Source organism: Pelodiscus sinensis, chromosome 19, assembly GCF_052426305.1.
Source record: "Pelodiscus sinensis isolate ZL-2025 chromosome 19, ASM5242630v1, whole genome shotgun sequence".
NCBI lineage: Eukaryota > Metazoa > Chordata > Testudines > Trionychidae > Pelodiscus > Pelodiscus sinensis.
In genome coordinates this window covers 2,030,973-2,046,958 of record NC_143070.1, presented here as the reverse complement: position 1 = coordinate 2,046,958, position 15,986 = coordinate 2,030,973, and the positions used below count along the sequence as shown (strand labels likewise).

Sequence of the window (15,986 nt, the reverse complement as noted above, 5' to 3'; positions counted from 1 at the left end):
CACGTTCGGCTGCCTGCGTTTCCGTAGGCTCCCTCAGTAAATCGGGCCAGCGCTGCGCAGGTCGCTAGCATAACAGACCTCACGAGAGCCGCTGCAGACTCTGATAAGACGCCCAAGTCAAGTTTCTTGCTCAACAAAGGATGTTGAGTCGTCGGTAGCTAGCTGACGTGCTTGTACCCAGGACGATAGACATGGCTCCGTCAATAGTACGGATTTCACTCACGCCCCCTCGGCCGGCCTAGGAGTTAAGTGGAGGTGCCCTGACATTTATAGACGGAAATGAACCAACTTTGGTACCTACTTCATGCCTTAATGACATGTTTGGTGCATCCCCTCGGACCTTCCTCCAGAGCCGCCACTGTCCACCCTGCTGCTTTCCCTCCTCTTGTTTCCAGCCCTTTTATCAGGCGCTCTGCTGGGTGTCCCTGGCCTGGCCTGGCGGGATGTATTTACGTTCTCCCTGCGCTTCTAGCTGTGCCAAGAGACACAGGCTGGCAGGCAAACTTCAGCTGGTGACAGGGCCTGGCCGTGACTCAGACTTTGGTTCAGGCCCCTGCGTCAGGTTCTTTCTCCCACAGTCACTTGCGCTGCCCAGCAATGAGCTGTACAAATGTGCAAACGTCATTCCCGGGGCTTCAGCGTGGGCAGAGCGGGCCGAGTCAGGCAGTTCAGGCTAGGGGCGGATGGGCGGACAGATCAGAAGATGGATGGACAGACGGAGCAGTAGGGTGGACAGACGAGTGGATGGATGGGTGGGCAGGGGGAGTAGAGGATGGGCAGCTGGCTGGATGGTCAGTTGGGTGGACAGACATCACTAAGGACCGACGGATGGACCGAGCCAAGAGGGAACGGATGCACAGCACCAAGGAGGGATGGATGGACAGGGCCAAGGGGGAATGGATGGACCAAGCCAAGAATGGACAGAGCTGAGGATGGACAGATGGAAAGGGCTGAGGGGGACGGATGGACAGAGTTGAAGGGGGATGGATGGACAGCACCGATGGAGGATGGGCAGAAAGTGCCAAAGACAGAGTGGACAAGGTCTGGGTAGAGGGATCGAGTGCGAGATGACAGACAGACCCTGCTGCAGAACGGCCGGGGGACGGACAGGCGGACGCAGCACCGCATGGCCCCAAGGGGTGGCCCAGGCCCTGGCCACTGTCCGACACGTGGCTCGCTCTACTCCCCGCAGGCCTGGGGGTCCAGCAGCTCCCCACCACAGCGAGCGCCCCGGCCGGGGGCAGCATCACCCTGAGCTGCAGCTTCCCCAGCCACAACCGGAGCAGGGCCCAAGTCACTTGGGCCCGGGGCTCCGGGGAGGCTGCGGTGCTGGACCCCTCCCACCCCTTCTACCGGGGGCGGCTGGACGAGGGCCAGCGGCAGCAGCAGGGCCGGGCGGAGGCCACGGTGACCCTGTCGGAGCTGACGGAGCGGGACTCTGATCTCTACCGCTGCTACATCACCCACCCGCAGGGCCAGCAGGAGACGGGCACCGGCACCGCGCTGACTGTGACGGGCAGAGGTAATTTGCGGGACAGGAGGTGGTTCAGGGGGGGCAGGGGCCTGTCCCCTCTATGGGGCTCCAGCCCACAAATCTCCTAACCCCCCATTCCCATTGTCTGGCATCCTGGGGGACGTGAGCTCTGTTCCCAGCCCGGGGATGCTGTGCGGTTGGGCCCTTCATTTTTGTATCACCGGTGCTAAACTCTCCTTCTCTATTTCATGTCCACGAAGCCGCGGCAGCAATTCCCGCCGGCTGCAGGGGGCAGATCCCCGACGTCGGCGGGTCGCCGCAGAACCCAGGTGCGTTTCCCGCGGAGTCGTGGCTTGTGGGGTCAACAAACAGCGGGACGGTTCCAGCCCCCGGCCTGGCAGTTCCACTCTGGGGCTAGGTAGAGCGGTGGGGATTGAGGGGGGCAAGGATAGAAATGGGGGATGGCTGTCTGAATGGACAGGATGTAGGAAGAAAGGGTGGGGGGATGGAAGTAGGACTGGAGAATGGATGGATGGAGCTAAGGTGAGAGGAGGGAGGAAGCGAGGAAGGGATGGATGGTAGGATGGGGGGAGGTAGGGTGAGAGGAGAGATGGAGGAAGGGTGGGTGGATGGACAGATGGAGGGAGGGATGGATGGAGGGAGGTAAGGTGGGAGGATGGATGGAGATAGGATCAGTGGATGGATGCACAGAGGGAGGGGTGGAGGGAGGAGGATCCAGGAGTGACAGATGTTGCTACTACACTAGAGGGAGGTGAAAGTTTTGCCCTGCACACACCACACAGCGGCTGCTGCTCTCCCCAAAGGCCAGGGCGGGTCTGTCCCGTCGCTCGGCGCTGCCTGGTGTGTGACGCGGGTTCTCTCGTCCCCAGATGCTCTGAGCGTCTCCCAGCTGCCCCGGTCCCTCAGCGCGACGGCCGGGGAGAACGTGACCCTGAGCTGCACGTTTGAGACCGGAAAGGACGCGAGAGTGAAGGTGCTTTGGCTCTGGGGATCCGGAGAGGACGTGGAGCTGGATTCTCATCACCCCTTCTACCGGGGGCGGCTACGGGTGTCCCGGCTGGACGAGCACAGGCAGGGGAGGGCGACGCTGAGCCTGGCCGAGCTGCAGGAGCGGGACTCCGGCCTCTATCGCTGCTGCGTCCAGACCCACGGGGGGCAGTCGGGGCTGGGAGGAGGCACCCAGCTGAGCGTGATGCCAACAAACCAGAGTGAGACCCCATCCAGCCCTTGGGGGCAGGAAACGGGGTGCGGGGCTTGTACCCCCTAGGGGGTGCCTGCTTCTATCCGCCCCCGGGACTGCCTGTCTCAGGGGTGCAGCATCCCCCAACCCTCCTAACCCCTTTTTTCTGCTCTAGGCGGGGTCCTACTGGGACACGAACCCCTCTACTACCGAGCCATCGTCTCCCTCTCGCTCACCATTCTCTTCTCCCTGGGGATCATCCTCAGCCTGCAGCCTCGGAGCGATGCCGGCTCTGCGCGGAATCCGCTGTCATTTCCTGTTCCAAACGGTCGCACGGCGTTGCTGTGTGGGCCACTCGGTAGCCCTTGCTCCACCCCAGAGCCAGTCGCAAGTCCTTCCTCTCCTTAGAGGTGGCTGCATGCAGTCCTGAGGGAAACTCACTCTCCCTCTCTCTGGTTTTGACAGGGCTCCATCCCCTGTAGCATCCCCCTCCACCATCTCTTCAGTGACGCTCTCGGTCTGTTCCCAGGTTCCCGGACCAAAGACTGGCTCTGACCTGCCGAAACCACCAGGTCCCTGAAAACTCTAGTGGTTTGGCAGATAAATACCTTAAAGATTAGCTGATGGGGGGGAGGGTGGCTCTGTTTCTAATGCCAGACAAATTAACGAAAGCTTCAGAGGGGTGGCCGAGTTAGTCTGTACAGGATACACTTAAACAGCAACAAGGGGTCCGGTAGCACTTTACAGACTAACAACACATGGAGATGGTCTCATGAGCTTTCGTGGGCACCGCCCACTTCCTCAGACGACCGGAGTTTTGTTAGTCTATAAAGTGCTACCAGACCATTTGTTGTTTTTTAAAGAAATAAACGTTAACTATGCCGACCCCAAGGAAAGCTGCCTTGGCCCATGGTGCGTCTGTTCACAACGGAAAACCAGGTCTGGAAAAGCAGGATCCCCCCAGCCTCCGGCCTTGAGTGTGCACACGCGGGACTCTTTCGCCTCCGGCTGCGGGTACCACAAATCAATACGTTCCCTGCGGCCATGACACACCCCATGGGGGGGCCGGATTCTGGGCTTTATAGGAACAGAGTGGGCGTCCGGGGATTTAGCTGCATTGACTGGTCTGGGGGAGAAATGAATCTCAATTGTTGTTTGGATTCTATTTGATCTGGAGTTTTTAAGTGAGAATAAACATTGGTCCCTCCCTGGCGGCTTTGTGGTGCTAGTCATGACTTTGTTCTAAGGGATCTAGATTCTTTAATTGCCCATGTAAACACTTCGAGGATCAGACTCGGGCCCTGACTCCAAATGTACCCCACAGGAAGTGAGATCGGAACGTGTCTGCGACTCCATTGGCTCCGGCGGTGTCCCCTGAATTCAGTGAGAATGGAATCCTAGCCCTGGATTGACAGCAGGGTGGTGGCTCTGGAGTTAGCTCTGGGTCCCTGAGACCAGCATACGGCTCTGTGTCTGCAAAGTCAACAGCGCAGGGTCTTTTGTTTCCTGACAAGCGGACGCTTTTGCTTCCTGCTGCCGCTCCTCCCTGTGGTTCATTGACAGCCCCTCCCCTCGCTCGCTTGGCCTGCTTGATGCTGTTCGATAACGTCCCGGCGCACGGCCGTACAGGACGCCCCGTTGGTCGTGACCTAGAAACGCCTTTCCGCTGCTCGGTTTTGGTCTTTCGAGAAAGGCGTCAGGAAAAGAAAATGAATCTCAGATTTAGAGCTGGCAATATCAGCACACATCTTTTTCGCTTTCACTATTTGCTGCGGAGAAGCTCAACATTTGGGCGAAACCTCAAAAGCCGAACGGTTTGGATTCAGTGCGGTGCCTGTGGGGGTTGTCCTGCCAGGGCCTCGTTCCCTGCAGGCCAGACGACATCTCCCATGAGACATCACAGCCGGGGGCTCCTAACATAAGAACGGCCATACTGGGTCAGACCAAAGGTCCTTCTAGCCCAGTATCCTGTCTGCCCACAGTGACCAGCACCAGGTGCCCCAGAGAGGGTGGACCGAAGACAATGATCAAGCGATTTGTCTCCTGCCATCCCTCTCCAGCCTCTGACAAACAGAGGCCAGGGACACCATTTTATCCCCTGGCTAATAGCCTTTTATGGACCTAACCTCCATGAAATTATCTAGCTTCTCTTTACACTCTGTTCTAGTCCTAGCCTTCACAGCCTCCTCTGGCAAGTAGTTCCACAGGTTGACTACACGCTGTGTGAAGAAGAACTTTCTTTTATTAGTTTTAAACCTGCTACCCATCAATTTCATTTGGTGAAATGAACGGGGCCGTTGTGGGAAGGGTAGTCCAGCGAAGGCGCATGCCCCCATGCAGAATGAGAGAACTACATCTCCCATGAGGCACTGCTGAGACATTTGGAGGCCTCTTTGGGTGTGTCTACAAAGCAGCGTTATTTCGGAATAACAGACGCTATTCTGAAATAACGCTGCGAGCCTCTGCACAGCTAGCTGGTTATTTCGAAATAATTTCGAAATAACGGACAGCTTATTTCGGCGTTTGTAAACCTCATTCCACGAGGAATAACACCTCTTCCGAAATAGCTATTTCAGAGTAGCTGTAGTGTGGATGCTCCAGTGTTGCTATTTCGAAATTACTCCACAGCGCCTCCTGGGGCTCTAACGTGAGAGAGCGTGTCCACATTCAGGGAGCCTGCCTCCGACTCATTTCCACGCATCCCTGTAGGGTAAACGCGCTGTTTCACAATAAGCTATTTCCGAGTGTTTCTTCCAGAATAGCGTATTCTGAAATAAGCGTGCAGTGTCGATGTAGCCTTTTTGTGTAAGTCAGGCTCCTCGGCTGTGCCGTACCCCCCTGTGGGCGAGAGGGCTGTGACGTTATTGGATTGTAATATGAGCAGGCCTGGCTGCGCCCACTGTGGTGTGTTTGCCCCAAATTCAGTGCAAAGTGGGCCAGGTGAGGTGTCAAATGAAAGTTTGGGCTTAGCGGATTCTGTCTCTGCTGCGTAAAGTTACGAATACGGGCTCTGTACTTACATTGTACGTGTCTCCTGTCGGAGACAGCGGCAGGCGTCGACCACCTATTGTGTGGGGTGGGATGGACAGGAGGAGGGCTGCCCAGCACCTGGCAACTAAGGGGTTAAACTCAGGTAGCTAGGAAGGGTGTTGGCAGGGACCAGAAGAACCAGTGGGCATAGGGTGATGAAATTTGAATTGGATCTAGGTTCCCTGCCTGCTTTCTTTGTGTGGGGGAGTTAAACCAGGAGTGGAGAGACACCGAATGATTTAAACCCAGGCAGGGCTCCCATGCCCCCAAGGAATTCGGAGAATGGAAGTGGACTGAACCAAGAAGGGATCATGAGGGGGAAAAGTGAATATAGTTGCGATCAGGGTATTTTTCTTTATTTTTGTGGCTTGGTTTGAACGGCTCCGGATGCCTCTCGGCCTCCCCTTCACCGTCTAAGTGTTGTTCCCAGCGATTTGATAGCACTTTTCAGGTATCTAAAAGGGTGTTGCAAGGAGGAGGGAGAAAATTTGTTCATCTTGGCCTCTGAGGCTAGAACAAGAAGCAATGGGCTTAAACTGCAGCAAGGGAGGTTTAGGTTGGACATTAGGAAAAAGTTCCTAACTGTCAGAGTGGTTAAACTGGAATAAATTGCCCAGGGAGGTTGTGGAATCCCCATCTGTGGAGATACTGAAGAGCAGGTTAGATAAATGTCTCTCAGGGATGGTCTAGACGGTATTTGGTCCTGCCATGAGAGCAGGGGACTGGACTCGGTGACTCTCAAGGTCCCTTCCAGTCCTAGTGTTCTATGATTCTGTGATTTTCTCTGTTTTAAGTTTGGGAAGCACCAGCCACCAGGAGAATGATGGATTTTCCTCCCCACAGGGCAAGGTTATGAAAGTACCACGAAGGCGTCTCCATCGTTGTCTTCGCTCCGGCCCGCTGCCAAAAAACGCCTTTGCTATGGGCTGAGGGCCGGGATGGATTTGCGGATCCGTCCTCACACAGGACGTGCTCCAGAGACTTGTAAGCCGGCAGCTTGTTCCCTCTCCGCTCTGAGCCTGCACCAAGAACTTGGGGACTGATGGGTGGAAGGTGCTTTCCTGAACCATCCCACTCTCGACATTTTCTTTCCTTTTAATGATAAACTTTTGCGTTCGAACCAACGGGCCCAGCGTGCTCCCTTGGGTGAGATCTGAGGTATCAATTGACCTGGGATAGTGGCTGGTCCTTTGGGACAGGGAGAACCTGTCTGGAGTTGGTGAGATGGGTTATAACCTCTCCCCAGTGTGAGGGGGGGCTGGTGGGGCACAGGGAGCACTGGGGTGTGTAAAGGGAGGTGGGGGATGGGTTATAACCTCTCCCCAGTGTGAGGGGGGACTGGGGGGGCACAGGGAGCACTGGGGTGTGTGAGGGGAGGTGGGGGACGGGTTATAACGTCTCCCCTGTGTAAGGGGGGGGCTGGGGGGCACAGGGAGCACTGGGGTGTGTGAGGGGAGGTGGGGGATGGGTTATAACCTCTCCCCTGTGTGAGGGGGGCTGGGGGGCACAGGGAACACGGGTGTTGGAGGGGAGGTGAGGAGATGGGTTCTAACTTCTCACCAGTGTGGAGGGAGGGCTGGGTGTGGCACAGTCTCTCACGTCTGTCCGTGAGGTCATCTGTAAATAACACTCCAGAAGTAAAAGGCTCAAACCGCTGACTGAGCCGGCACTGACCCTGGGAGATGCCTCCAGGGCGGTACGATGCCGGAACCCCGTCCATTCCCTGCATCTCCCTTCCCTTCATGGCCGGGTCTGGCGCTTCAGAGCTGCCGGGGCCGGATGGAGGCGTATTCTGGATAAGCGGGAGCCTGGAACGTGATCTTGCCATAGTGCAGCCACTCGCTCACGCCATCGCCGGCTCTGCTTTTCCCCTGTTGGAGACACACACCCAGTCATCCGGGCTCTACCTCCCGCTGCCGACTTTCCTGCCCTGCAATTAAGGAGGAAGGGCATGAAATGGACACACACCCCAGTGGTGTGGTGGGAGCCCTGTGTGCCCCTCTCCACAGCACACACAGCCACACCCGTGCCACTCAGTCCGCAGAAAGATGAACGCCCCCCAGTGGCTACAGGGAGGGACTGAGAGGCACCCGCTGGGCTGTGTGTGTGGGGAACGCAGCCCAGGGCTGGACTAGCAGAGGGCCTGCAAGCTAAGATTGTATCTGTCAATTTTTCTGCAGACCGGTTTGTACATACACACGTCTGTCTACCCCACCTGTGCACGTCTATCTGTCTGGGTCTCCACCTTCCTGGATTCCTCTACCCCTTTCAGGGCCCTAATCTGTCTCACATTCCCCCACCTGTCACGTCACACAAAAACTCTTGGTTTGCAAAGTCAGACCTCAGAATACAAATGGGCCACAGCCGAGCTCTGACTGCAAAATGACGGAGCTTCTCAAACGTGCCACGTCCTTCTCCGCTCGATCCACTGCCATCTCAATACCGTACCGACCTTGCAGGGGGTAGTGTACAGCGAGCAGCAGAAACAAGGGACTGTCTGTGTGAAACGTTCACTTGTTTGCTGGGGCTTTTTATGTGGCCTGCTGTAGAACTAGGCAAGTACCTAGATGAGTTGATGTCTCCCCTGCAGACCTCAGTGTAGAAAACGTCTGGTTTTAGATGACAGATAATCTCTGATTCTTTTGCAGTTCCGTGACTGTGATATCTAAGTGCTAACGCTCCCCTCACACGTTCTACAGGTCAGGTTTCTACTAGAGGCACAAGATCACACATCAGCGCTGGCTGGACATGGACAACACCACCCAGTTAAATGCATGCTCTGATATTAACGGTCTCACCTCGGCCGGCGGCTGCTGCTGGGTGTCTGGGACGGCAGCTGGGGAGGAAAGGAGGAGGCGAGGGTTACTGGTGGCAGAGCTGAATGGAGATGTACAGCATGAACAGGGGATGGGGAATGTACGTCGGAGGCTGCCAGCGCCCTTGCACCAGCAGGAATGAAGAGACATGAATGTCAAAGGAGGGGCCCAGGCAGATGGAGGGAGCGCGGCGGGAAGAGTAAATACCTGTGCGTCTGTGCAGCAGGAGGGTGGCAACGAGGATGACGATGCTGACACCTGCGAGGGCAACCACAGCTCTGTAGACAGTGAGTTCAGGGCTGGCATCTGGATTCTCTTCCTTTCCGTCTCCTATAGAAAAGGAAGCGTGTGAACATCAGCAAGAACCTCAGCTGGAAAGAGCCCTAAGAAGCCAGTTCCGGTGTAGTTCTGTGGTGCACTGCATTGTGGTCTCACTGGTCCTGGTGTGAACCAGAGTGACACCACGGACTCAGCAGAGTCAGGGCTGGAGTCTGATCTCTGAGCCCTGGATGTAAATCAGGACCCCCAAAATCCTAAAATCCTTGATTTTGGGGATAAAATCCACTGCCATCACCCAAGTAATGATAAGAAAAATCAGGGGAGAGATCGCTTGAGAAATCTCACCCCCCCCAAAGTAAAAAGCAGGACATAAAAATGAAGCACTGCCAGGTTAATAAAGGAGAATAGAAAGAACTTTTATTATCACCACAATATTCCTGTTGCAAGCAGGATGACTAGAATGAAAAGTCACCAATTAATATTCTCATGGGAGAAACCCGACCATAGGGCAAACCTTAGTTACAAAGAACAGGAAAACTCATTTTTAAATGCACAGACATCAGATCCCTTTTCCCAAACCATAAAACAATAAAACCTAATGGATTTATTAAACTTTTTACCCTACTTACAGCTAGTGAAGAGTCTTTTTTTAGAGGGGGACATAGTGGCTGTCCCCCTCGGCAGCTGGAGAAAGAATTGCCCAGAGACAAAGGAGGGAAAAAGCCCAAAATTCCTTTGTCCCAGTTTGAAATTCCTACCTCCATTCCTCTTGGCCGACTCTACCTGGCTTAGGTATCATTAACCCCTTAGTTCCCAGGCTGCTGACTAACCCTTATGGTCATAACAACATCTGGATGTGTTTGGGCTTCTCTGTGCCTCTGCTTCAGGGACTGTGTGCGCTTCCCACACGCCCCTGCATGAAGTGACCAAATTCTTCTTCAGCAACCACGGCCAGAAAACTTCCCCGGGCTCCCCCTGCACTTCTTGCGAACCCTTCGCAGCTGCCCCGGAGTCTGATCGCCCCACAGTGAGTCAGCAGGGCCGGCTTCTAACCTCACCTTCCGCAGATCAGAGAGCTCGGAGCCGACCCAGGCCAACAGCAAGAGCAGCGAGAGAGACGAGACCTCCCTTCTGTGCAAGCACCGTGGCTCTGGGGAGAAGTGGGGGGCTGGGTTTCTAACCACCTCTCTCGCTGCAAGGTGCCAACAGGATGTGGGACACACACAAGCTGCAGCCAGCGACAACTCAGTAGAAAAGCCGCCGCGTATCAGCCAGGAGGTCGTTTAACTTACACCTGACAAGGCCCCCGCAGCACTAGAATCGCTCAGACACTTCCGATGCCTGCTCCGCAATGGAACCAGCCCATGTCCTATTCCCTGGCCTAAGCCAGTCCCTATGGCTGGGTCAGAACGTCTTAGAGAGACAGGCCCAGTTCCCCATTCCCCATCCCCCCGACTCTCACCAGCCTCATTCTGGTTTCTCCACATCACGCTCAGCTCGGTGCCTCCTCCCAGCCCCGTGCTCTCGTTGTTGATTTGGACGCAGCAGCGATAGAGGCCGGAGTCCCGCTGCTCCATCTCGGCCAGACTCAGCATCGCCCTCCCCTGTCTGTGCTCGTTCAGAGTGGACACCCGGAGCCGCCCCCAGTAGAAGGGGTGGTGAGAATCCAGCTGCCTGTAAGCGTTGCCAATAAACACCTGAGGAATTCAGGGGCAAAGCAGCAGGTTACCCCATGGATCCTCACCTCAAAAGGACTTGGGCAGGTTAGTTAATGATGCCATCAGCTCCCTTTTGGGAGGTACCATTCCACGGAAGGAAAATGGATTTCCCTCCCCCGGAGGCAAGATTCCAAAAGCATCCTAGGGGCTCCTCCTCCTCCTTTCTCTCTCTTTTTCCTTCTCCCCCTGCCCATTTACAAAACACTTTTGCACGACATTTCTTCTTTGTTTTCATTTTTCAGGAAAAAATGGATTTTCTGGGCATGGGGGTGGCAAGAGCCCCACTTTCCAGCTATAAAACCTCACCTTTTCATGGGACAAAAATGATTTTCTAAGACTGTCATGACCAAGAGGGTTAGCCAGCAGCCTGGGGCCTAAGGGGTTAACTATGTCCCTTACCTAAGCCAGGTAGAGTCGGCCAATAGGAATGTAGGTAGGAATTTCAAACTGGGACAAAGGAATTTTTGGGTTTTTCTCTCCTTTGTCCCTGGGCCGTTTCTCTCCAGCCACTGTGGAGGAAGACACAAAATGTCTCCCCCCCCCCCCCCCCAAGAAAAGACTCGTCACTAGCTGTAAGTAGGGCAAAGTCTAGATAAATCCGTTAGGTTTTATTGTTTTATGGTTTGGGAAATGGGAATCTGACGTCTGTGCATTTAAAAAAATGGGGTTTTGCTCTCCTTTGTAATTAAGTCTTGGCCTATGGTGGGTTTCCCCTCCATGAGTATATTAATTTGTGACTTTTCGATCTAGCCATTATTCTTGTAACAGGAATATTGTGGTGATAATAAAAGTTCTTTCTCTTCTCTTTTATTAACCTGCTATGGGTTAATTTTGGTGTCCTGGTTTTTACTTTAGGAGTGAGATTTCCCAAGTGATCTCTCCCCGATTTTTCTTATTACTTGGGTGGTTGCAGCAGATTTTTATCCCCAAAATCTAGGTTTTTAAGATTTGGGGGGACGTTTTATACCAAGGCCTGGAAAAAGAAGGTTTTGGGGTACTTTAGGGGCCCCCACTTCTGCCTTCATCATGCCAGAGTGGGGAAGGAGCCTTCACAAAGACAAATGAACATTTTTTTAAAAAAAGTATTATTTGCAAAAGACACAACAGGTGAGTTTTTGAACAAGAAATTGTACAGCAAGGAGAGGGAAGAAACAACATTAAGAACTGGAGAAAACAAGTGATCACCAAACCGCATTTTAAAAATCTCAGAAAACAGATTTTCACACAGAGAAATTATTTAAATGTTAGATCAAAAAACACATGTTCTTTGAACAACTCCAGCCTCCGGGAGCCAACATGTCGGCCGCTCACACCAATTCCACCCTGACCAAAATGCCCGGAGGACTCTTCATGCTGAGTTAGGAGGGACCGGGTGCCTTGTTAATTGCAACCACCTGCTTGTGTTTGGTAGGGAGGCCAAAGTCACTGGGAAGAGGATGAGGAAATAACACACAGGGGTGTGATATAGCTGGCGGAGGTACCAGACGAGGCATTTCCTGAGGTAAAACCAAGCCGTCATAGATGATCCCCTGGTTTGGAAGGTCCCAAAGAGATTTTCTCACCCAGAAACGATGCAGTAGGAAGGGCAAGTCAGGTTTTGTTGGGGTTCACATGGGCTTGCACTCCCATAATTTTCTTCTACTGTCCCTCATGCCACATGAATGCCGTCTCCTCTGGGGAAGTCCCTCGTGGCTGCAAGGTGCTGGGTGAGAGGGACTCAGGTGGTTCTGGGGGCAGATGGACTCAGCGCCGCTGGACGTGGCTGGAAATTTGTTCCGTGCGCCTTGGAGTCTTGACTATAATCTCTGTGTAGTGCAAGTCCTGGGTCTCCCGACTGCCCTGGCCCTGTGTTAGAAAGACGTTCAGTGAGGACTCTGTCACTCCAGATCTGGTCACTTAATTCTGGCTCATTTAGGCAGCTTCAGAGACCAAATCCCCCAGTGTTACCCCAGGGTGGAGGGGCTGGGAGCCAGAATTCCTGGGATCTCTCCCTGGCTCCGGGAGGGAAGTGGGGGCTAGTGGTTAGAGCAGGGGTGCTGGGTTATCTCCCCACACTTTCTTATACCAGTTATTATTGACTCCCGGAGACCGGACTAAGCACCAGCTGGAAGAGGGCCCAGCCTGAGATCTCACCTGGGTCTCCCGCCGGCACGGCTGTGAGCAGGGCAGCGCTGTGGAGGAAGAGAGAGGAAAGGAAGGTTAAAACAGAGGAGCATGCGTGTGTGACAGAGTGGTGCGAGGAGAGAAGCTGCAGAGATCTAGAGATGGGGGAGGAGATGGAGGGAGTTTGGGGAGGGAGGGAGGAGCAGACAGCCTGGCCAGCACCACCGCAGCTGGCCACTTGATCTCTCCAAGGCTCCGGGTTGGTACCTCGGCATCTCTTCAGGAGAAGGGCGACCACCAGGATGAGGCTGAGGATGAGGAGAAGTCCCAGGGCAATAGCAGCCGGGCACAGGACCTCCTGGGCATCACACTTCGTGGGGTTACATTCTTTATCTGGGGGATGGAGAGCAGGGTTGGGAGATTCCCCCTTCTGAGCCAGCCCCTCCCTGCCCTGGACCCAGACTGGCGCCCACTAGAGGGGAAAAGCCCCCTGCCCCATTCCTCTCCTGTGATGGATAGGAGGAGGGCTGGCCAGCATTCGGTGACTAACAAGTTAAACTTTGGTGTTGATGAACAAGAAGAATTGATCCAGGCAGAACCACCAACGCCTACAAGGAATATTGGGCCTGGACCTGGAAGCACAGATTGTAAGTAAACAGGGAAATGTTTATTTAGTTGCCATCAGGTTCTTTCCTTTGTTTTGTTGTTCAGTTAAACTTCTCTGGGCTAAGTCCTTGTGTTTTCCCCCCTCCCCCTCCATACATTTGCATTCTGAAGCTGTGTCCCAGAGACACCATTTCTCCGTGTTTTATTCTGTTCTTTTCCCAGGGGCTCTGTACCACCGAGCCACCAATGTACTTTACCAAGTCTATCCTTCTGGTCTGTTAATATAATCACCTTTCGTAAGGCGACCATTGGATTCTTGTGTCCTGGAAGAGGTCTGCGTGTGCATGCCTGAGGCTGAGAGGTGAGCTCTGAGAGATTGCCCTGTTTTTCCTCTTTTTATTCCCAGCTCAAAGAGGCAGGGGATCCCTCTGGAAGGGGTTCCCAAGTGCTTCCTTCCCAGAAGGAAGGAGATGGGGCTTCACTTGGTGAGGGCAGCTACCTCTCAAAGTTGGGGAATCTGTGACCTTGTTTTAAGCAGCTGCCAATTGCATCCAAGGATTTAACATCTCTTGTGGCCCCCAGCGACTGCACTTGGAGTGCCAGAGTGGGGAGCAACATGGACGCCTCACCTGGGTCACTCTGGTTCCTCCCCGTCACGCTAAGCTCGGTGCCCTGTCCCGTCCCGCTGTCTCCCTGGTGGATGTTGATGTGGCACCGATAGAGGCCAGAGTCCCGCGGCTCCAGGTCCCGCAGGGTCAGCACGGCCTCCCCTTTCTGGAGCAGACGCAAACCGGACATGTTGAGCCGCCCCTTGTAGAAGGGGTGGGCAGACTCCAGCACGACCACGTCTCCCAGCCCTCTGGTCCAGGTCACTTTGGCTGCGTTGCCTTGTCTGAACTCAAAGGAGCAGCTGAGTATTGCGGTGTCGCCAGAAGACGTCTGGAAGGCGCGGGGGCTCTGATGCACTTCCAGACCTTTGGGAGGCAGGGCAGTGAACATTGTACCCTCAAAGGAAAATGAGGACAAAAAAGATGGAGACGCCCCAGCCACCCCACCCCTGAGCGGCCCGGTGTTCTTTCCCAGCACGCTATTGCGCACAGCACTGCTGATAACACACTGCCCCGGGCTCCCGCCTCCACATTTGCCCAACAGCAGCCTGGTGTGTGTACGACAGATGCCCACAGAGATGCCGGACGCACAATCACTTAGCGCAGCTCCATGCAACGCTAGCAGCCAAGAGGCAAAAGAGGATCTCACTCCATGGGGTGAGTGACACTCGGGTGCCGAGCAACGCAAAGTCAGACGGATTGGAGAACAGACCCCCAACGACACGGGTAAACAGATGGGTGTAAATTAGCTGTCACCCATCAGCCAAGGACTCCTGTGGTCATTGTGGACCTGCTCTGAGAATATCTGCTCCACGGGCCGCGACCATCAAAACAGCCAAGAGAACGTTGGGAGCCAGGAGGAAAGGGATAAAGCGTAAGACAGAAAATCTCATCCAATCAACCAGTCAATCAAGGCCAAATGGGATGAACCAGCCAGCAGGGAAGCCCTGAGGACGACAAAATAAACAAAGAGAAATGGACCTGGGGGTGGAATAGATGGACAGAGGGACAGCCAAAGATGGAGCTTGTTGTGGGAAGAGAAGACAGATGGACAGACCAAAATGAATCTAGGGGTGGGACAGAAGGACAGAGATGGAGGTGGGGGTGAGGGAGGTGGCTGGGTGGATGGATTCAATTATTACCTGCTGCCCAGATGGGGAGGGGGAGGAGGATGCAGAGGACGGGGCTCAGGGCTGGCAGCTGCTCCATGGTCCCTGCTCTCTGGGCAGCTCGGCGGGGCCAGCTCAGCTCAGCTCAGCCTCCTCCGACAGCGTCAGCCCCAAGGGGCGGTGGAAAGTTTTGTGGTCTGCACCTGTGAGATGGCTGCAGCGAGAGGCCGGGGCCGAGGGCCGGATGCGGGGAGGTGAGCGTCTCGTTAACTCTGAGCGAGACCGGGTCTGTGTGTGAGTGTGTGTGTGTGTGCGTGTGTGTGTGTGTGTCTGTGTGTGTGTGTATCCCATTGCCCTTCTAGAATCAGCCACACTCCTCTGTGTCTCCTAGCCCCTGTACAGCACATGACAGGAGAGGATTTCCCTCTTACTTAGCCTGGGTGTTTTGAGCTGTAGTGTCTGACATCCCACCTGGCACCTCCCCAGCTACCCAGGTGTGGGGTGGGAAGCAGGGAGGCTGCTGGTGTCTCCGTGGGCCACCAGCCCCTGCTGTGTTCTCAGACCAAGAGCCTGACGGGCGCGAATTCCCACCCAGGGTTGGCGTCCGGCCCTGTCAGGTTTCCCACGCCCCTTTCGGCGGCTCTGTCATGAGACATTTCTAACCGGCCTTGTCTTCAGCAGCACGGCCTGTGGCCGACAGTCACACCCGTGGCCGCGGCTCTCAGGAGTCGCCGGTGCGGTGTCCTGACAGGTCTCCTGCTCTGTGTGTGATGATACAAAGTCTCCGGGGGCAGCCGTCAGCTCAGCATTTGGTCATTGGATAGACGGACCCGCTCAGGTAAATTTCTCCCGTTCCTCATGGTCGGGTCTATTTGGAGCTGTTGCCACCTGCTCACTTTTCCTCTGGTAATGGGGCCTCACTCGCTTTTCACAGACCCCCAAACCCTCTCTCCCCTTGCGTGTGCCGGACCTTTCTCCAGTTCAAACCTTCTTCGGTAGCTCCGGCTGAATCAGGCACCGGCCTGTGTGTGAATCAACACAA

The 15,986-nt window shown here is 54.8% G+C and overlaps 2 protein-coding genes across 3 annotated transcripts in view; one reads left to right on the top strand and one right to left on the bottom strand.

Annotated features, from left to right (window-relative positions):
- The window catches only part of LOC106731324 (uncharacterized), a 35,240-nt gene that overhangs the window by 3,078 nt on the left and 16,176 nt on the right, over positions 1 to 15,986 (top strand). The window contains exons 2-5 of one of the 2 annotated variants that reach the window (XM_075918323.2): positions 1,193 to 1,522; positions 1,735 to 1,803; positions 2,365 to 2,703; positions 2,851 to 4,231. In XM_075918323.2, the coding sequence (XP_075774438.2) occupies positions 1,193 to 1,522; positions 1,735 to 1,803; positions 2,365 to 2,703; positions 2,851 to 3,083 (971 nt within the window). In that variant the 3' untranslated portion in view covers positions 3,084 to 4,231. Of the gene's footprint in view, positions 1 to 1,192; positions 1,523 to 1,734; positions 1,804 to 2,364; positions 2,704 to 2,850; positions 4,232 to 15,986 lie in introns of those variants that run through there. The other variant, XM_089771696.1, reaches the window with a different exon arrangement.
- LOC102456837 (uncharacterized) lies at positions 7,253 to 15,044 on the bottom strand. The gene is made up of 11 exons (XM_089770675.1): positions 14,972 to 15,044; positions 13,857 to 14,576; positions 12,889 to 13,014; positions 12,652 to 12,689; positions 12,267 to 12,363; positions 10,825 to 10,855; positions 10,263 to 10,474; positions 9,859 to 9,870; positions 8,729 to 8,851; positions 8,504 to 8,541; positions 7,253 to 7,576 (listed from the first exon to the last, which is right to left on the bottom strand). Exons 1-11 carry the CDS (start codon positions 15,042 to 15,044, stop codon positions 7,466 to 7,468), a joined length of 1,581 nt encoding a protein of 526 aa, XP_089626801.1. The 3' UTR covers positions 7,253 to 7,465.